General features: G+C 52.8%; 8 protein-coding genes across 8 annotated transcripts; 5 read left to right on the plus strand and 3 right to left on the minus strand.

Annotated features, from left to right (window-relative positions):
* Positions 1–644: 644 nt before the first annotated feature.
* Z517_08828 (uncharacterized protein) lies at positions 645–3646 on the plus strand (the record flags this gene model as incomplete). Its single annotated transcript, XM_013427342.1, has 5 exons — positions 645–758; positions 845–941; positions 997–1078; positions 1128–1171; positions 1224–3646. 5 exons carry the CDS (start codon positions 645–647, stop codon positions 3644–3646), a joined length of 2760 nt encoding a protein of 919 aa, XP_013282796.1.
* A 1181-nt stretch (positions 3647–4827) lies between these two features.
* Positions 4828–6012, plus strand: Z517_08829 (uncharacterized protein; the record flags this gene model as incomplete). The annotated part of the gene is made up of 2 exons (XM_013427343.1): positions 4828–4957; positions 5105–6012. 2 exons carry the CDS (start codon positions 4828–4830, stop codon positions 6010–6012), a joined length of 1038 nt encoding a protein of 345 aa, XP_013282797.1.
* Positions 6013–6527: 515 nt separating this feature from the next.
* Z517_08830 (uncharacterized protein) lies at positions 6528–7728 on the minus strand (the record flags this gene model as incomplete). Its single annotated transcript, XM_013427344.1, has 3 exons — positions 6528–6990; positions 7179–7542; positions 7662–7728. The coding sequence occupies 3 exons, from the start codon at positions 7726–7728 to the stop codon at positions 6528–6530; spliced, it is 894 nt and encodes a 297-aa protein (XP_013282798.1).
* A 628-nt stretch (positions 7729–8356) lies between these two features.
* Z517_08831 (uncharacterized protein) lies at positions 8357–9859 on the minus strand (the record flags this gene model as incomplete). The annotated part of the gene is made up of 1 exon (XM_013427345.1): positions 8357–9859. The coding sequence occupies one exon, from the start codon at positions 9857–9859 to the stop codon at positions 8357–8359; it is 1503 nt and encodes a 500-aa protein (XP_013282799.1).
* Positions 9860–9868: 9 nt separating this feature from the next.
* On the minus strand, positions 9869–10792 carry Z517_08832 (uncharacterized protein; the record flags this gene model as incomplete). Its single annotated transcript, XM_013427346.1, has 1 exon — positions 9869–10792. One exon carries the CDS (start codon positions 10790–10792, stop codon positions 9869–9871), a length of 924 nt encoding a protein of 307 aa, XP_013282800.1.
* Positions 10793–12925: 2133 nt separating this feature from the next.
* Positions 12926–14309, plus strand: Z517_08833 (uncharacterized protein; the record flags this gene model as incomplete). Its single annotated transcript, XM_013427347.1, has 4 exons — positions 12926–13114; positions 13169–13385; positions 13445–13957; positions 14023–14309. The coding sequence occupies 4 exons, from the start codon at positions 12926–12928 to the stop codon at positions 14307–14309; spliced, it is 1206 nt and encodes a 401-aa protein (XP_013282801.1).
* A 617-nt stretch (positions 14310–14926) lies between these two features.
* Positions 14927–16261, plus strand: Z517_08834 (uncharacterized protein; the record flags this gene model as incomplete). Its single annotated transcript, XM_013427348.1, has 5 exons — positions 14927–14947; positions 15024–15042; positions 15098–15286; positions 15345–15522; positions 15574–16261. 5 exons carry the CDS (start codon positions 14927–14929, stop codon positions 16259–16261), a joined length of 1095 nt encoding a protein of 364 aa, XP_013282802.1.
* Positions 16262–17841: 1580 nt separating this feature from the next.
* On the plus strand, positions 17842–19670 carry Z517_08835 (uncharacterized protein; the record flags this gene model as incomplete). Its single annotated transcript, XM_013427349.1, has 6 exons — positions 17842–18144; positions 18198–18452; positions 18502–18609; positions 18661–19446; positions 19516–19558; positions 19612–19670. 6 exons carry the CDS (start codon positions 17842–17844, stop codon positions 19668–19670), a joined length of 1554 nt encoding a protein of 517 aa, XP_013282803.1.
* Positions 19671–20697: the final 1027 nt, after the last annotated feature.

The raw sequence follows: 20697 nt of genomic DNA on the forward strand, positions 1-20697 counted from the left end.
AAGAATCCACGAGAACAAGAAGAATCGACTTTGACTCTCTGACAGTCAACTCCCCTTACCGCAGGGTGGACCATTCGCCCTATCTTTCCAACTTCCCAAATCATCACGCCTTGCACGCTAAGTCGTTGTAAACTTCCCGGTGGTGGGCAGCTGTCAGTCTCGGCAAAGCCGTCGCTCCACCAGCTGCATCCCGTACGGGTCAGTGGTCGCAAAAGAGCCCTGCACTTGAGCCCCGGGCCCAGGCTCAGGCTCAGGCTTTGCTCCCTCTCGGACTTCCATCTCTCTTGTCACAAAATTATCGCGACAAGGCATCCCAACTCGTTGGATGCACGTCATTCCCTCGTCTATCCCATCTCACCCTCCTCAACATCACCTCTATCGGCTCACTGCAATAGACGCCCGTTGATCTATTGTATCCATCCGATTCTTGATCGCGGCCCTGGAGCTTTGCGCGCTTGTCTCCTTCCTGTCGGGCGCAACCTTGCCTCGACCGCAGATCCACCCCGCGCCACCTGTTCTGTATCTCCAGCACACGAAACTCGCTCAACTTTGCGCATCTCGCCACCCTCCCAAACAGAAAGTCGGCAGCCGGTAACAGAATCGCTGCCTGCTGATGTTCATTCCTTGTTCTCTCTCCTTCAGTCATGGCAATGCAGGCGCCGCTTGCCAACGACAAGAAGAGAGTAAAAGTTTATGAGCTGCGCGACAATGACTGGTTTGACAGAGGAACTGGGTTTTGCACCGGCCAATTCATTAACGTACGCCTCGAAATCTTCTGTTTCCGTTTGGATATCGAGACGCTGGCGAGGAAAAGGGCACGCGCGCTAACGCACGGTATATATAGGATGAACCGCGCATCTACGTCGAGTCCGAAGACCAACCGGATCGCATGTTGTTAGAAACTCGTATCGTCAAAGATGATGGATATCAGAAACAGCAAGGTACATTCTCTGTGAATCAAGGTGGAAGAGTTCTGGTCTGCTGACGCGCTCGAAGACACACTCATTGTGTGGACCGAGACCAATGGCACCGACATGGCCCTCAGTTTCCAGGAGGCAGAAGGCTGTGCAGTCATATGGTACGCACATGGTTCATTTCGGGCGCGCGATGGTCTAATAGTGCTCCAGGGATTTCGTACATCAAGTCCAGCAACAGTTATTGACCCTTCCTGGTAAGTGTCAACTGCGGTTCCGCAAAGTCTACTTGGCTGAGTTGATGTACAGATGATGGCCTTTCGGACGATGCCCTTGAAAATATCTCAAGCTCCTTTACCCTCAATCCTCCCGAATTGAACAATCTGGACGAGATCGAACAGAGTATACGACATGCGAGCATTACGCAGGGCGGGCGCGAAGCACTAGCAAAGTTTTTGATCCGTGAAGAGTACCTACTCAAATTAATACCGTTGGTTGAGATGGCAGAGGACCTGGAGAGTCTACCAGATCTACATCGCCTGTGCAATATTATGAAGGCCCTGATTCTGATGAACGATAACACCATCATTGAGCATTTGGTGACGGACGATATCATTCTGGGCGTCGTTGGAGCCCTTGAATACGATCCGGACTTCCCCACCCACAAAGCCAACCATAGACAGTACCTGTCAGATGAGTCGAGGTATAAAGAGGTGGTGGAGATCAAAGACCAAAACATCAAGCGGAAAATACGCCAGACATGGCGGCTGCAGTATTTGAAGGATGTGGTGCTGGCGCGCATCCTGGACGATCCTACCTTCGGCGTGTTGAACTCGCTCATATTCTTCAATCAAGTTGATATTGTACAACACCTTCAAAACAACACTGCCTTTTTGAAGGAGCTCTTTGCCATCTTCAGTACCGACAACACCGACATCAGACGGAAAGAACAGGCTGTACACTTCTTGCAGCAATGCGCTGCGATTGCGAAGACGCTTCAAATGCAGTCGAGGGCAAACCTTCTCAACAACTTCATTGCACACGGTCTCTTTTCAGTCATTACCTTCGCGGTAAAACACCCAGAGCCGTCAATGAGAACAACTGGCATTGACATCCTGGTGGCGCTTCTCGACCATGACCCTAACATGATGAGAGGCTATATGCTCAAGGCCGTATCTGAAAGGAAGATTCCCTTGACGGACACGCTGATCGACTTGTTGCATGCCGAGACTGATCTGGGTGTGAAAAACCAGCTGGCAGACGCCATCAAGATCTTACTGGATCCTCAACCCCCTTCTAATGACCCAATGGGTAACCGTCAGAACTCCGAGTTCATGACCAAGCTCTCAAGACCCCAGATGACCCCGACTCAGCAGGCCAACGAGCAATTTGCGCAGGACAATTTTGACCGATCGTGTCGAAAATTATTCCAACCGCTCAAGGAGCTCGAATCTAGGGAATCGATGCTTAACTTCAGCTATCAGGAGGTCTCGTTGTACTCGTACTTGGTCGAGATATTGACATTCTTTATCCGCCAACATTCCATGAGAAGCCGGCCTTTTCTCCTGTCGAAAAATTTGGCACCAAGAGTGGCTCAGCTGTTGCAGGTCCCGCAGAAACCGTTGAAACTGACTGCTTTGAAATTCTTCCGGACCGCAGTCTCGCTACAAGACCAATTCTATGCCGCGCAGGTCATCAAAAGCGGAGCTTTTGACGCCATTCTGGGAATTGTCATTGACACTATGCCACGGGATAATCTCCTCAATTCAGCATGTCTGGAAATGTTTGAATTTATCCGCAAGGAAACGATAAAGCCCATAGTCATCCACCTTGCGGAGCATTACCGGCAAAAGATCCAGGACATTACCTATGTCGACACGTTTGTGAATCTTCTTCTTAAGTATGAACAGTTGACAACCGACCACCCTGAGCCTGAGCACACCTTATTCAGCCAAGACGATGCAACGCCGCCTATGAGTCGGGCACATATGAATGGTCGGTGGCAGGGTCTACCGGAAATGGATGCGAGCGAGGAGGACTATTTCAACGCCTCCGATGACGAGGAGGAAGAAGCAGAGGAAGATGCTGATCGTGACAGTATAAAGGACGTGTCTGAAAGGGTGAACCAATGGCACCGCAGAAGGATAAAGGCTGAGATGATGAATGGGAGCGCCAGTCCGGTTAACAAGCCGCTTGTGGACTATCCTGACGACGACGAGGACGACGCCATGGAAGCCAAAGCCGATGCAACACCTCACACTCCACTAACTCCAGACAGTAACAAGGATGTTTCTTCCCCCGAACCAAAAGCAGCACCTGAAAAGAAGCTGCAGCCATCACCGGAGATCAAGTCCATTGCCGAAAGCGAATTGCAGCAAGCCCCCGAAAGAATGACTGAGAAACGACGACGACAAGAAGATGACGATGACGACGAGCTCGGCAAGCTTTCTGGAGGGCCCAAACGCAGAAACTCGGCATCCAGCAGTTCCAGCCTGTCCTCGCAAGGCGCACTACGTCGAAAAAAGGGATTTTTGCGATCGAGGCAGGCAAGCGGCGAGAATAGCATGATATCAACGAGTAATACTGAGACGGAGAATCACGTCGATGGTCGAAAACCTCGCAAAATCGCCATCAGTCTCTCCAACGCGACCAACAAACCTGATGATACACCTCCCTCTACAACAAACGTCAAGCTGCAGAATAAGCAGCAGTCGGTGACGACCAAGGAGTAGGATATGGATAGAAAGGTGCCGTTATATGCGAGCACATTGCTTCTCATTTTGCGATGGTGTTTGATGGAGTCCACGAACTACTATTGTACAGTACGACCAATATCTTGGGGGTTATGAGGTAGAGGGTGAGACACGGTTGCTTCAAACCAATAGAGGGATGATTGCAGGGACAGATTTCGACATCGATGGCTCCGATCTACACGAATGCACGATGGTGTTTTGCGGCGACTGCAGGTGTGGGTGTCCCAAATGGCGACCAATTGCAAAAGTTGGATGCCTTGTAAGTCGCCGAGCGGAGGATTGGGAGCTACGCTCTGGTGAGATGCAAACATATTGGGAGAAAGTGGGATGAAGACGCAGAACTGCAAGACACAAGACGAGAACGACTTCTCAGCTTGTCAAGGAGAGAGCAAGCCCGCTCGATGGATGGAGAGGTGCTTCATCTCCTCGCAGTGGGGGCGCTATTCTCTATCGCAGTAGTCCGCTATGGATGGCCTTGTGCAAATGGAAGAGATGAATTTCATGGTATAAAATCCGCATTGCTGCCTTCGTCTTTCTGACCCTCTCTCTTCTTTCCTGCTGCATGGTAGATGATATCCAGCCTCGCCAAACACACCAAACACGCCTAGATGCTGTTTGCTGGGTTTGTCACATTTGCCCGATTTCGCAATCCTCGTATTCTGTATCATTCCGCGGTTCCCCCAAACGACAAACGGGTGACATGAGCAGATCGTCAGATCGTGACTCATTCTATTCATCCTTGTCTCTGGAAACGCCTCGTCTCCAACCTGTTCTTTCAAGGGATCATTGCCTAAAGTAAGAAGTTGGTGCGAATATTGAAGTTGTCCGGGATCTGCAGAACATTCCTTCACTTTCCCTGTTTGGTTTCAGCTGAAAACGTCTGGTCTATCAAGCAGTGGTTCGACCGACCTTGTAGGTCTGCGAACACCTTATCAATCCTGGAATGCAATGGTTAACATACCTACAGGTGCTCAGGTTTCTCTTGACCCTGGTCTTCGGCCATCTCCCTGACTACACCTGGCATACAAGCGACAACAAACCTCGGATCGGCAACTGACGGAAAGCCTCGTGGAAGCCCATTCTCACTACAGTCACTTGTTGGCAGCCTCATTCTCCATTACTTCCCGTGTCGCACTTCGCCAGTGGCTGGTACCGGCGGTATGGTGGGCGAAACGATTTCGTCTTATAGTTTCGACCATGTTATTCTGCTACTTGATACACCGGACTTCGAGAATCCGCCGTCGTGGCTGAGTGACAATTTTACCATCATTGAGGGCGGGACACATGCCGGTACGTGTATCGATCAGAGAGGGTGGAAACCTTGAGAGCAGCAGACCGATGAAGGACTCAGACCTGAGTGTCGTTTCTCGTCTTTACTCTAGTCCTCATCCTGTTCTTTTGCGGTCCGAACGAGCGTCTAACACCCCTTGTGTGAAGGTGGCTCCTCCCGGAACAAACTCATCATCTTCCCCGATGGTACTTACATCGAGCTGATAAACTGGATCACGGAACCCAAAGAATTCTTCGATTGGGCACCAAAATCACCCGGTCTGATTGACTTTGCACTTACAACCCCTTCGTCTGCTCAGGACGCCTTTGATGAAGTGACGCGGCGCTTAGAGTCGAGACTGGAACAGCCTTCTCCTGCTCAGTCCTCGTCAACGGATGAGGTCCCAGTACCTAGAGTCGACGCTGGTGACGGAGGACTGGGTGTGCGGTTTCGACCTCCCCTTGCTGGCGGCCGGAAGCGAAAAGACGGCCAAGACGTCCAGTGGCACGTCACAAAACCACTCCTGGACGACACCGCGGAGAATGTGCCAAAACCTCTCGAAAAATACTTCCCCAAGGGACGACTCGACACGCCATTCTTCTGCCACGATGTGACGGACCGGAGCTTAAGAGTGCCGTACGCCGAGAAAGAGATATCCGAGACGCACCCTTGCGGGGCGAGAGGGATCCTCTGGGTCGAGGTGCTCGTTCCTGAGGACAAGATTGACAGCTACATACGCCTGTACACCTCGGTGCTGGGCACGAAACCGAAAGTCCAGGGGGGCTACAGGTATCGTCCGACCACGAGCGTGAGCTTTTTGCTCAGCACGCCGAATCCCGACGAGGAGGCCATGAAGCGCCTGAGAGGCAGGGTTGGGGTGGTGATCCGGGCGCCGAGAGATCAAGAGGATGACGCGTGGCTGAAAGAGAGGGGAGTGGGGATCCGAGAAGTGAGGCTGTTCGCTGAAGCCAAGGGCGAGGATGAGGTTGACGAGATCGCCCTGGACAGTGAAGGGATCGGAGCGAGTCTGGTGCTGGTGAAAGAGCCCGCGGGATTTTGGGAGGAGGTCAGCTAACCTGGCAGGGTAACCACAGTCAGAAAAAAAGGGGAGGAAGAACGAACGCGTTGTTTGATTTATGAGTTTTGTCTTGCAACTCTCCAGCGCGCGCAGTGATGGACGTTGGTGGTGGCTCGAACACGAAGAAAGCCAAGTGGCAGACGACAGACAGACAGACAGATAAGGGAGGGAGTCAGACAGGCGCTGGTTGCCCTTTTGCTTGGGACGTTCCTCAATTTGTCATATTCCTGGAGAGAAACACGGGGCTACAGTGCCGGGCAATGGGATCAAGAAACACATACACACACACCTACACACACAGACCAAGTCAGTCATGTCCTCTGCGTGAACCTTGCACGATCATGAAATCGAGTGTTGGGGCTTCAGTCATCAATACGCCCTTGACTTTCAGCCACTCTATCGAAATCTCTCCCCCCCCCCCCCCCCCCCCCTTAAAAACTCTCTCCCTTGCCCCTTTTCTTCCTTCCCCAGATATCAAACTCTTTCTCTATCCTTCCTCTTGATTTTCGTCTTTACAAGTTACCGCTCGCCGCCTTGCCCCTCGCGTCCAAGGTCCCCGCGTGGGTGCCGGACCTCAACCTGGCGCCGCCGTCGAGCGAGATGTCCTCTCCGTTGACGTAGCTCCCCGCGCGACTGCACAGGAAGACGACGAGGCCGGCGATGTCGTCCGGGCGGCCCAGACGGCCCATGGGGTTCTGGCTGCCGACGACGTCCTCGCCGCCCAAAAAGTCGATCTGCGGGTTCGCCAGGCGGCTGGGGAAGAAGCCCGGGGCGATGACGTTGGTGGTGATGTTCTTGGGCACCAGCTCCAGCGCGAGGTTGCGCCCCAGGTGGTGCGCCGCCGCCTTGGACACCGAGTACATGATGGCCCCGCGCTCGCCGACGTGCGGCACCACGATGCCCCCCACCGACGACGTGATCAGGATCCGCGACGGGTCGGCGCGCGTGGCTGCGCTGGAGAGTAATGGGACCATTCTGTGCGCATGGGAGGAAAACCCAATAAGTTAGCGGGATTTATCCCTCTCCTTATTCAGTTGTCCATTGCTCAAGGATCGTGATGTGATGTGATGTGATGTAATGTGACGGAGACAATAATAAAGTGCCACGCACAACAATACCAACACAGAAGAGAAGGAAAAAAAAAAGGAGAGAAAACAACATACAGCCTGCACAGATTAAACACGCCCCTGACGTTCAAGTCGAGCGTCTTGATGCTCTTCCAGTCCTCAAACGACTCGAACGGCCCGCCCCAGCTCGCCGCCGCGTTGGCCACGAGAATGTCCAACCCGCGGCCGGGCCTCTCGTCGCGCTCGATCTCGGCCTGCACATCCCGCACAAACTGCTCGATCTGGTCCGTGTGGCCGACGTTGGCCGGGATGCTGACGGCCCTGCCGCGGATGTTGGGCAGCGCGTTGAGCTGCGCGGCCGCCTGCGCAAGGTTCTCGGCGTTGCGCGCCGTGATGATCACCTTGGAGCAGCCGGCCTGGAGGAAGGCCGTTGCGCAGTACAGGCCGATGCCGCGGGAACCTTGTTTTCTTGTTAGAAGAAGCGCCGATCGAGTAAAGAGTGGATGGAGGGGTGGAATGGGAGCAGAATCAACAAAAGACAAAGTGATCAAGTGATGAACAGAAATCAGTCCAACGTACCGCCAGTAACGACGGCAATCTTGCCATCCAGCCTGAACAGGCTGTCAAAGTCCTTGATGGCCGCCATGCCTCTCTGCTGATCCCAGGTTTCTCAAAAGTACTGCGGATTTTCAATACTTTGTCCAGTTGGATCTCCCGTCCTTCTCAAATCGAGACTTCTTCGAGGATCCCCTGCTGTTTGGGAGGAGATGGGCGTATGTAGCGCGTCAAGATCAAGGTCGAGGTCAAGGTCTGTCGTTCAATGACAAGGTTTCACGGGAGGCTCTTGATTCTCTCATGTCAATTGACGGTATATCTCGCGGCTCACTCAGTCTCCATCTACCGAGGACAAGCCCGAGGCACCAATGAACTACCAGAACCTCAGTACTTGTCCAATACAATCATCACGACACGATCGGCGCTGACTCGCAGCTAATATGGGGAAGTGGACGAGGCTGAGCCATGGCCCGAGACCAACCTCGGCCAACAGGCTGGCCAATCATACCCACTGCCTCAATGGCGCAAGGCTGTATGCCCCATTATATTGCTGTCATCCTAATGCCTAATGTACATGCTATACAAGTCGTTGGCAGGTGCTTCATATCATACCATCAATCTATACTCTGCTTTCAAACCCACTACGTCCACTCGTGCCCTGGGTGAAAGTAGAATGCCTTTGTTCCCGCGAATTTCCTATCGATCACTCCTCGCACAATTCAGAACAAGTGATCCAAGCTCCCCCGCTGTGTCAGGTCCTTGCTAAATTTGCGAGGGATAGCTGAGAATACTGGCCCGTCGACCGAAGCTCGAATACGGTCGTGCCTATCTGTGCTTGATTTGCGCCGAGGTTTGCTGATACTAGGTCGATATCTCGATCCCTCGGGGTTCGTCTTGGACCTTGATCTGGTGACAGCAGATCCGTTGGATGTTACTGGCGGCCTGGGAAATGCCGGGCCCTCGCCCTTTTTCCTGACTCCAGGGCTGAGATTTCCAAACTCACTTTGTTTTGGACCAGCTGCTGGATCCGCCACAACGTTGGTATAGCTGAGCTGATCCTTCGATGCGCGGACGTCGACGTCTCGTCTCATGTCCCTATTCGCTTTCTTTGGCATCCCCTGAATCCGTTGTTGTCGACTCTGGAGCTCTTTCTGGCGATTGATCATGCCTCGCTCCTGCTCACTCAGCATGACTTTTCGAGGTGGCGAATCAGGAGGTATCTCAAACTCTGACTCTGAAAATCCTAGCCCAGACGTCGAGACTTGGAGTCGGGGCAAGCGGGGACCCCCTGGTTTGGCTGGCGAGCAATTCTCGGCCGTGATCTGACAGTGGTAACAGCTCGCATGTCTGTGGAGATGGTGGTGTGATGACGATGCCACGCTTGGGCGTCCAGGAGCGACATTCTCGTCTGTGGTTGTACCAGAAAGACCTCCTCTGCAATGCTTGTGGATATGCGCTAGTCGCCGAGGAGACCTGTCAATGTCATCTGCTAGGCTTTCCAAGTCATTCTGGGCCAGTGATCTTTCTTGTCTCGCATATTCGGCCGACTGTCGGATTGGAGCTGCAAAAGCTTGGCCCTGGTGGTGTGCTGCATGGCTAGGACCAGGAGGCGGTGCCGGGACTGTTTTAGACCTCTTGGCTTCGATCGAAGCGGCGACCTGCGCGAGGGAATTGGGTAAAATGTCCAATGAGTTGATCGGTATGATTGTTACAGGGAGCTGGACGGCCACTGTCTTGAACATTTTCACCGTCACAACGACGTTGACGAAATATCGAACTTCGAAATACCTCCCAGTGCTGATTGTAACATGTCCCCGCGGTGCTTCCAGCTCGATGGTGCGAACGTCTGAAGAATGAGAGGGTACTCCTTTCCAAGTGTTTGACTTCTTCAGTGTGGTGCCACTCACCACCTCGGCGTCTGTCCGTTTCGGAAGACGGAGGTAATTTGCGCTCTTCTCTGCGGTTCCAGCTGGAGCATGCGTATACCACAATGTTGTCTTCTCCAATTGAACCTCGATTTTCTTGACCGATTTTGCCGTGTTGTTCGCCACGTGGACGTCAATAAAGATCAAGGCGCCATTGACCCATGTTTGGCGGTGAAGGCCAGCGGTCAGCTTCACCGTTTGGACATCAGGCTCTCTTGCCAGGTACAGTATATCCGCGGCCAACAGAGGACTGGCTAGACTGGCCAGCGCTTTCTCTGGGTCATGAACGGTGAGCATCTGAACATTCTATGTCTGTCTGATCACAGTTCTCTTGTCTCCAGCCTTGACCACAATCGAAGGACACAGTAGGTACCGGATAGAAGCTTGCCTGGACGAGTACGGAGGGGGCCCGAGCTTCAAGGGCAGGTTGACGCAGAAGGGAACGACCGACGTAGCAGACTTCATCTCCCAGCACAGATCTGCACCAGGTTCCGGGGTCTGCGACGTGACCAGGGAAGGTGGAGGTGGATTTTCATGATCGAATAGCTCTGTTGCAAGCGACAAAAATATCCAGCGTCGGCCGTCGTTGATTTCTTCGACGCCAATGACATCAACGCAAGCTTTGGAGAGGTAGATTGGCTTCATCTTTGGCTTTCTTGCCTGCCCGCCATCCACTTGAATGGTGAGTTGTCCTTCTACTGTGCCACCTCCCACAAAGAGTGGCGAGGGAAGGCTGATTGAAAGCTCTACTCGGGGGTGACGACTGCTGCCATGGTCCAGAATTTCATGAGGAGGCGAGGTACGAATGAAGGTGCGTGCAAGGGCAGGTCGGAGGACCTCAGATGACTGGGCTGCGCGACCGATTGATCGGCGAACCGGAGACCCGGCTCGACCTTTATCGTCGACCAGTGTGTCCAGGCCATCCAATTCTGAGATTCTCCATGTCGGCAATTCGCGCATCGATGCCTGCACAGGTCCACCTAGACCCCGCGACAGAATGCTCGCCGACGACGTGCGCTCGGGGACGGGTCTATGGGGCAAGCTGACTGCGCTTGTCGCACGGGTTCCCAGGCCTGTGGTATTATTTTTGTCGTGGGAACGAAACGCGGTTGGTGTAAGATATTCGGATGATGTAGTATGTGAGAGCGCGTCGGCTTGAGCTGTGGGGGTTGTGGGTCTGTCTATGCAACCGTCATTCCATTCCTGTACTGGATAGCCATGTTTTGCCATTTTCGAGGAGCTGGACACTTCTCGTATTTCTGAGAGCTGATGGACTCGATGCCGGGCTAGGGCAGAGATGGGGCGAGTGAATGCCTCCATTGAAGCGAGTGGGAATCGGGCTAGCTTTCCATCATCCGTGGACATTCGCTTGGGCAGATGAAATCGCTTCGAGGCATCTGAGTCCTTGTGAGCGAAGCCTGTTCAAGACGGCTAGGCGAAATGATTCGTGTCAACCCACCTTTGGCTGTCCGATGCTCCATTGTGTTTCGATCGATCCTGTCATTTGCTAGTCATACGACTAAAGAGGTTTCATAGTATCCTTCAGTAGCAGGCCCGGGGTCAAAAACAAACAAATGAGTGTGGAACTACAAGATTCTCTTTCGGCTTTCGAGGGTTGACAAGTTGCGAGATTTGACGGGAGGGGGCATTGTGAAAGGAGGCGCGCCCACCCCTTGCACCTTCTTGAGTCGATGGTACGGGACAGCAACCAGGTGTGCGCCTGCCTGTGCGCGCTGGCATACGAGCATCAGGAAGCCATTGCCCATTCGGGTCGCTCATTGTGGTCTCTAAGCAATGTCCTTTCAACAAGTGCTCGCTGGCACGGCTGGATCTGCATCGGGATTCTCTCTACCCTTTCACGCACAAGCACACATGGCTACGCCCAAAACCCCGCATATTCAACACCACCTCTTGCCACTTTAGACTAACTCGGTATCTCCTCTGGAGGGAAGGAGTCAAAAGGCTCGGAAGCTCGGGTTGACGACGCATCGGCCATGTGATTTGCCGGTGGTTAACCTTGGTCTACGATCCGTCCCCCCAGGTCATGTGCACAGGTGGCGGTGAATGACGCCTGAGGCTTGGGCGAGTGCAATCGCAGATCTGATAACCCCTGAGGGTGTGCAGAAGTTGTCAACTCGAGATTCGAGAAAGGGTCCAGAAATGATGCTGGCAATGCTGGTTGAGGTTCGAGCTGAGGCCATCTTGGCTGCTATGAGCTTTACGGAGGCCATCTTCCCTGGTGCCTGGTCTGGATGCAGCTTAGGTCCACGGAGAAAGACGACACTGGAAAAGCGGGGGAAGCAAGCTAGGGACACCTTGGGCAGGTTCTCAGGGACCCCGGAAGCTGGAAGGTTGGGCTGCCAGGCTTGCCTGGCCCTCCAGTTGGTTGAATTAGGCTCATCTGACGCAGCCCGGCGCTCGCCTGACGTTGGATCAGCCTTGTTTCACTTTCCCTGTTAGATGACTAGCGACGTCCGCTAGACTTCTTTAGGGCACAGTTTGCGCAAGTCTCTCCTATCATTGGTTCCCGCGCATGGAATCCACGGCGTGAAAATTTTTTCCCACGTGGTGCGTGGCAGGCTTCGCTCCAATCCCACTCCTTGCTTCACCTCTCCGTTTCCATTCTCCTCCGCGGCTTTGACAACCAAGAAAAAAACTTTTCTGTTCTCGTGGGAGACCCTCTCTGGAGGAGAAAACATGGCATCCCTACCAAGCACGAGTAATTCCCCTGCCTCGCCTACTCTTGAGGTCAACCTATAGCGCTGGAATATTTTCCGTGCTATCCACCTGCCCAGACTGACCGCCTCATTAGAGAAGGGGATGGCGCAACGATCTTCTGGCAGTCTGGTTCTCCTCACCTTCTAGTTCCAACAAACTTACCTGTTTGAGCATTCTCTCTGCCATCTCGGATGTGGTCCACCCCAGCTTTTTTGCTTTGGTGCCAGCCCGAAGCTCACACATTTCATGGCTTGATCTAGTTGAGTTGGGGTTCACAAGGGCGCGACCCACGGGAAAACAAGACCGGAACTGCCACTCTGGGATTGTTTTTTGCATCGATTTTCATAAGCCCTGCTTTTGCCTCCCACACCATCCCGCCCTGCTCCTCCCTTCCGTGAAAAATCTGTTAGCTCATTTCATTACCTCACTTCCGTTCCATCTCCGGGCTGTTCATTGCACCTTCGTCTCTTATCTCTGTTTCTTGTTGTCAACTATCTGTCTGTTTTACGTGTTAGATATCAGCTCACCTTACGCCGCGCGCGTGTATTGTTGTTTACCCCGGTCGCGTATCTCGACAATCAGTACCCTTATCGGCGCTTATGCCAGGAACATTGCATTAGACTCGGTTGATTGCGTGGAGAAGGAATGGGCTCTGTCGCAGACACCGACGTCACGCTACCCGACGCTGTGGTGCCAAAACGGGAGTCGAGTGGTGACCGATATTCTTCCTGTTCAGCCTCGACCCCGGAGCCAACAGACGAGGCAGGAGGCGACGAAGTTCATTCGTCTAAGGAGCCTGCTCCTGCGCCAAAGCGCAAGGGAGGTCGCAAACCTGTAAGTGCATGACTAGAATGGAGACTGGACCGCTGGACTCACCTGATCGCACAGATTTATGCGACCTCAGAGGAACGCAAACAACGGAATCGGCAAGCCCAAGCGGCTTTCCGCGAACGACGGACTGAGTATATCAAACAACTGGAGACCACTATTCAGCACCATGAGGAAACGCTCCAGAATCTGCAACAGAGCCATCGTGCAGCTGCAGATGAGTGTCTAATGTTGCGGTACAAGAATTCGCTACTGGAACGGATTCTGCTTGAGAAAGGTACATGCTGCTCTACCCTTTGCGCGTGGAAGTCCAATCTTTTGACTCATTCCTGCCAGGTATCGATGTCCAGGCCGAGCTGGCGCTCAAAGGGAGTCCAACCCTTCGACCACATCGCGCCCCTCCCATGACAGGGCAAGCGTCGCCGATGCAAAAGGCCATGCTCAGCAGGCACCAAACGAGACCGCGAACAACAATGGCACCTCCAATCCAGACTGTAAATCCTCCTCCCCTTGTTGGGGGCAAACGAAATTTCGCAGGCTCACCCACAGCACAGCCCACCCCTCCCTCACAACACTCCTCACCCTCGACAGCAAGATCACCTGGTTTTGCATTACCAGGTGGGATGACCTCACCCGCGATGGAGATGGCCACTCAGCAACCTCAACAGCAGCTGCAGGGCCGAACTCTACCGCCGCCGCATCGCAGCTCGTTTCTTGCGCAGCCTAGGCATCAAGGACATGCCATGTCTGGGCCAAGTACAACACAAGCTTATCCTCCACGCAGTCAACACGAGAGCTACTATCCAGCCTCGTTTCAGAAACACTACACTCAACTCGGCAAGCTGACCCGTTCCTTTACCCCCCTCTTCTGCACGTGGAGCTTTGTTCGTCCTAGACTGATTCCGTGAGTACAGAGCAGGAGTACGATGCGCAAGCTAGTATCATGGACGATATAGATGCCGACGACGTCGATACCGATAGCTTCATCCCCAACTTTCGCCTACCACCTACGACCACGACAGCAGGCATGTCCATGGGCATGCAAGCCTCGCCTCCGACGACCACTAGCGCGGCTAGTGACAGCGGCGGCGGCATGATTGATCCATACGACCCAATGCTGGACGCTGACCCCTTCGGACTGACTGCCAGCATGCATTTTCCTAATCCTTACCCCTATCCACCTACACACTCAAGAAGGTGAAAATGTGGGATATCCTACCACGAAATGCATTTCCACATTGTTATCCGAGCATGAGACTTTATGAGCACTCTCAAAATGGGCATTAGCGACGGTGTATTTGCCTTACCCCAGCTGGAGGGGTATGAGGCTGAAGTGACAGGAGTTTTGCGTGTATGCCCAAGTTTCTGTTTCTGAGCCACACGCAAATTGATGATTACGGCAAGTCTGCTGTTTATTTGTAGATACCTCTTGCACCAACGTTAAAAATAAATTCATAATGCTTGCTCTACTGGCTTGTTGCTCAATTCCTTACCCCACGGGCAGCCAGCAGCCAGTTTGCTCCGTTGCCAACCAAGAATCATGCCCTAGCCCTAAGAAATGCCAAGATCTGTCCAAATGTGGTTAGCGTCCTAACTGGTCTGTTGCGAAATCTGCGCATGATGATTTCGCTCTGCGTCCGAGGTTCAGGTTTGAATTTCACCACTGCTCAATCAGACTCAACTCCATCTCGACTTGACAAGGTCCTTCTACGTGGTAGTCGAGGACGTTGTCTTGGTCGGGCGTCTCAACCTCCTTCATCTCAAGTTGGGGTTTCATTAACAGGAAGCCTTCACGGAAGGCGCTCGAGAGGAAACGTCATGGCGGACGTCAAGAGCAAGGTGAGCATCAGCTGAAAATGAGCTTCCCGCTTACCCATCATAATCGTCGTTCAATCGCTGACTTGAATCTCTCTAGAACCTCTACGAGCTGTTGGGTATGAGTCTCTGCCTGCGCCATTGGATTACACGCGATTGATTTTGATGATTTAGGGAATACCTCGGACCAGGATTCTGACCGCGAACCTGAGCCACCTACAAAGGCCATTGACAAGCCAGTCGCTCGTCATGGTAAACGCGAAGCGCCCAAAGAGGCTCCAGCTGCTACAACCGAACGTGCAAACGTAGCTACTCGCGGTCGAGGTGGCCATCGTGGAGGTGGTTTCAACGATAATGAAGCAGGTATACACAACTCATCAATTGAAAGGGAAATATAACAAAACGCTGACTCTCCATCAAGCTTTCCGCAACAGAGCTACGGGCAGAGGCTATAACCGTGATCAACCCACCGAGGGCGGTGGTGAGGATGGCTATGGCAACCGTCCTGGCCGCGATCGAGGCCCAGGTGTGCAACGCTATGGTCGTGGTCCACGTGGTCCTCGTCGAGGTGGTGATCGCCACAGCCGCACTGGCATAGCGTAAGTGCGCTGAAGCACGTATCTCTTTTCCCCAAGCTGACCAAAGACCAGCAACCACCCAAAACAAGAGGGACATGGATGGGGTGAAAACACCGGCGACGGCGAATGGGCCGACGAAAAGGCCGGAGAAGCCTTGGCAAAAGAAGAAGAAAAACAAGCCGGATGGGATGCTGGTGCCCAGAACCCAGCGTGGAACGAAAACGCAGAACAAACCACCATTCCTGAGGGTGGCGAGGCTGTTCCAGACCCCAACGCGGCAGAGGAGGCCGAAGAGGCCCAGGATCACCACAAGTCATATGCTGACTACCTGGCTGAGCAAGCTGCTAAGAAGTTGGAGGGCCTCGGTCTCAAGGAGGCCCGTAAACCCAACGAAGGCCAGAAGGAGAACAAGAAATGGACTGGCGCGAAAGAACTCACCAGAGTCGAGGACGAGGACTACTTCAAGGGCGAGGAGAAAGGCAAGCGTGAACGTGAACGTGCGCAAAAGAAAGAGTTCCTCGACATTGACTACAGCTTCAAGGAGCAGCCACGTGAATCCCGTGGTCGCGGCGGGCGTGGCGCCGGGCGAGGACGAGGAGGAGACCGTGGAGAGTTCCGCGGCGGGCGTGGACGAGGACGCGGCGGCGACCGTGGCGGCGATCGTGGCGAGTTCCGTGGACGTGCCCGCGGCGGCCGCGGCGATGCTCCTACCGTGGCTGTCGACGACGAATCTGCTTTCCCAAGCTTGGGTGGGAAATAAGTCGATCGTCGCCGTCGTCCAACCCTCAAACCATCCAGCGTGCAAGCCCACCACCCCACCATTCTCTTCGACATGAAAACCTCACCCACCGACTTTTGTACTATGCGAAGGCCAACACTCGTTGACTCGATCGCGTCAAACTACTGTACTGGCGATTTCGGAGGCAGAGAGCAAAGCATTTGCAACCAGAAAGATCGGGTTTTGTTTTGACCAAATGGCAATGAATCCACACCAAAAAGCGCATTTGAGCAGCAGACGGATCAATGGAGAAGGAGGGATTTTGTTCTACCATCTCGAGCAGTTCCATCTGGCTAGCTTGGAATTCGTGTAAGATAGGAATTATCCTTCCTCGTTCCTCCAAATGCTGTTGCATTCAGAATGGGATTTCACTTGATCCTTTATCATCGTCGTATCTTGTTTCGTAGTACCAGTGCTTTCTGTGTAACCACCATCTACCTCTTGAGATTGTAGGGAGTGTTGTATGTTTCCCGACGGTTTAGGCTGACCGCACAACTGCCGGAAAACAGGAAGGGAAGCAAGTCGTTTTAATAATGCCTCTGCTTGACCTTTGGAGGTCGTATCAGCTGTCTATTGTTTTACCTTGGGTGAGGCTGGCGAGGTACGTGTCCCATGTATCTCTCGGGTTTCCATTCTCATCACCATCAGCAATGGCGATCCGACGATCAAAATAGTCCCGCTTCTGGTCGCCTCGGGAACTTGTCGGCAGTTGACAGTTTCGGCATCAGAATGATTGATATGAGGCAGGCAGTTCTGTCAGCGTTGGGTCCTCCAAAGGTAGAATTGCGCAGCTGGAATGGCACAAGGACGGAGACGCAGTCGGCAGTTGCACCTCCACCTCATCTGCCGAACTTCAACTGCGCCGACCAGCCAGATTCATCATTCCCACCCCTTCGACTATCCACGCTGCTTACCACCACTCTGAGATGCCACTGATGCTAGCTACCAACAAGCCCTCGACAAGTCCATTTCCCTCTTTCCACCCGCTGAATCTCAGAGTCGGGCATGTGCGCCACACCCCACATTGATTGCCGCCTTGAGCCGAACTGTCCAGCTGGACCCCAGACTTGCCTTTCTTGCTCGCCACAGCCTCCCCTTGACTGGCTTTTGATGTCCCGGAGGGCACCCTTTAAAGCATATGCCGTGGCTCTCATGGCTGCTTCTGGACACGACTGGTCGACGAACCCTGACCAGACCATGACCACTGGCAAGCTGTCGGTTCGCTGGCCTTGCATTCGGGAGATGCTACACTTGGTGTAGGGCCCGCTCGATGGCCCCCTCGTGCAAAACAGAACTGCCGAAGCTCAATTAGCCACTTGACTTTTTCCAGAATCAGCACTCTCTAAGATCGGATGGATCTTGGAGCTCAGTGTGACGGAATCATGTCTCGGTTTCGGGGATGCCGCTTGAACGTTCATGGTGTTGAAAGAACTTACATGTCCTCGCTAAAATCGTCTCGACCTGTCCTGCTTTCCTCTGATCAAGGTAGAGAACTATTGTCGTGAAGCTTTCAGACCCATTGTGCCGCATCTTTACTCTTTGCTCAGCGATATTGCGTGAACATGATTGAATCCATCCTACCGGCCATTGTCAACAACTGGCCCGTAGCCCTAGCCGTCGTTGTTGTGGGCTATCTACTGAGCAACTACTTCAACCATGGCCTCAACAAATATCCCGGACCGGTTTTGGCGAGGTTTACGGATTGGTGGAGGTTCTTCGATGTCCTTGGGCGACGACCAGATATTACACACCTCAAATTACACCGCCAGCATGGAGATGTCGTGAGGCTTGGACCCAATGCCCTCTCATTCTCGAACCCAAAGGCTTTGAAGACCATTTATGGCTTGAACAAGGGCTTCGTCAAGGTATTGCCAATTCTGCAATCCGCTTCCAGCAGCCCACTAACCGCTTCCTCCAGTCTGGATTCTACCCGGTGCAAATGGGCGTCAGCAAGGGCAAACGCCTGCCTTCGCTTTTCTCCACGACTGATGAGTCGTATCATGCAAATCTTCGCAGATCTGTGAACAATGCATTCGCAATGAGCCAACTGGTCCAGTATGAGCCGGGCGTTACCCAATGTATCGAGGTCTTTTTAGACCAGACGGAGAAAATCTTTGCCAGGCCAGACAAGGTGTGCGATTTTGCACTGTGGCTTCAATATTTTGCTTTCGACGTAAGTTGCAGTGATCGATTCGGAATATCTGCTTCTGACTGTGAGCCAGGTTATTGGGTACATCACATACAGCAAACGACATGGCTTCATAGAGAGAAATGAGGATGTCGATGGTATGATTGCATATCTCGGACGGCTCTTCTCTTACGTGGCACCGGTGAGTTTCTCACTGCCCAATTGCGGCGCGTCCAAGCTAACAAATCCTTAGGTTGGGCAAATGCCCTGGCTAGACCTACTGTTTCTGAAGAATCCTTTGGTCCTCTTGCTTGACCGACTTGGATTCAAGCTCTTTGCGTTTCCGGTCGCCACATTTGCTGTTCAACGAATGCAGGAGAGGCTCGCGGAAATGGAGGCGCAGGGCATTGAAAAGGGAACGGAGAAGCCAGATCTTCTGTCCATGTTCCTCAAGGCGCAAAAAGACCGGCCGGAATTTATGACCGACCAGAGGGTTCTGACCATGGCTGTGTCGATGGCGTTTGCTGGATCCGAGACCACAGCCATCACTCTGGCGGCTGCGTTTTACTATCTGGTCCGGAACCCTCGGTGCTATGAAAAACTGATGCAAGAATTGAACGAGGCTGTCGAGGAAGGGCGGATTGAGGACAGACCTAGCGGAACGATCACGTGGGCCGAGTCCCAACAACTCCCTTACCTTGACGCATGCATCAAAGAAACATTCAGAATGCATCCGGCTGCAGGACTACCTCTTGAAAGAATCACGCCGCCGCAGGGGATTGAAATTGACGGCCATTTTGTTCCTGGTGGTACGATCGTAGGTTGCAATGCGTGGGTCATCCACAAACGCGAGGATGTCTTTGGCTCCCAGGTCGACAGCTTCATTCCCGAGAGGTGGCTCGATGTCGGAAAGGAGCAGCTGAAGGAAATGAATGGCAATCTGTTCCAGTTCGGGGCTGGCTCCCGAACATGTATTGGAAAGAACATCAGCTTGCTGGAGTTGTATAAGTTGGTGCCAGCTTTCCTGCGTCGATTCGAGGTGAGTTTGACAGAGTTTTGGCATTTCACAAAGCGACAGATCACAAGGCTGACATGGTCTCCGATTCAGATACGTCTTGATGACCCGAACCGAGAGTGGAAACTTCACAACGGTGAGTCTGGTTAAGATCTATCTTGTGGATCGTTGGTGCTGACTTCAGAATAGCTTGGTTCGTCAAAGAGAACGACTTCTACTGCCGCTTCAAGCCCCGGAAGATGCGATAGAAATACACTTACGGCTTTCCACCGTCGCCTGTGCCAAAGATTGAGCGTCTTTTCCAAGATATTGTCAGAGAATAACTATTCGAAGCCAGCAGCTTACGATCGAACGAAGTCAACATGATTCAAGTTTCGTTTTGTGCCGTCGAGAATGATCAGTCAAGAGGATTTTGCAATTTTGGGTTGGAGTTTTGTATATAGCGCCTGATCCCAAATTCTCCCAAAACACGTTTTCACACTCATTGCCTTGGCAAGTCGATCTATTCCGCAGTGTCTCCACCGGCTGACCAAGACGAACGTCCTTGAACACTGCGAATTCGTCAGACAATCTGCGATGCTGGCAAGAATTGTCGATGTAGTTGTCAACCACGTGACGTCTGGATTTCTCGCCCGATAGAATCTGTGTGAGAAGACACATCGAACCTTTCCTTGGGCGTCGCCACAAAAGTTTGTGTCTTGTGTGACGCTTGTAACGCCTGTCCTCGGCTGTGTACCGAGTACTTGCTACCTCGGTGTACACATACATGTCAAAAGTGGGTTTCGTGTTGTGTCTTCAACTTTGCACATCATACCTATAGATAGATAGGTAGAACCAACACAAAAAAGTAAAAAGCGTCCGTGGGCCATGTGCCTCTTCTAGAGGATTCTATGCGCAGGACCGAGTACATACGGAGATACAAGTCCTTGTACTATCCATGCGGATACTTGTACAGGTACGAGGTGCTTGAGGGGATGTATGTATGTATGTATGGACGAGTCATGGGATTCAATACTAGTAGCGGTCTGAATGTCTGCTCACCTACCTTTCCACGGAAACCCCTCGTATTCTAAGGCCTTACGCCGGTTAGCGGCGGCCGCAGAATGTGAGGGAGTTTCCATCCACTACTATCATCTCAGAAGGACAAGACTAAGAACAAGAACAAGTGCTGGTAAGTATACCTCCAAGAAGGTACCTACTCGTCTGAGTAAGTAGGTCACGTAGTGAGTATGGGATCTTAGCTAGATAGAGCTAGACTAGCTACTCGTAACTATG

The sequence above is a fragment of the Fonsecaea pedrosoi genome (assembly GCF_000835455.1).
Source record: "Fonsecaea pedrosoi CBS 271.37 unplaced genomic scaffold supercont1.5, whole genome shotgun sequence".
Taxonomy (NCBI): Eukaryota; Fungi; Ascomycota; class Eurotiomycetes; order Chaetothyriales; family Herpotrichiellaceae; genus Fonsecaea; species Fonsecaea pedrosoi.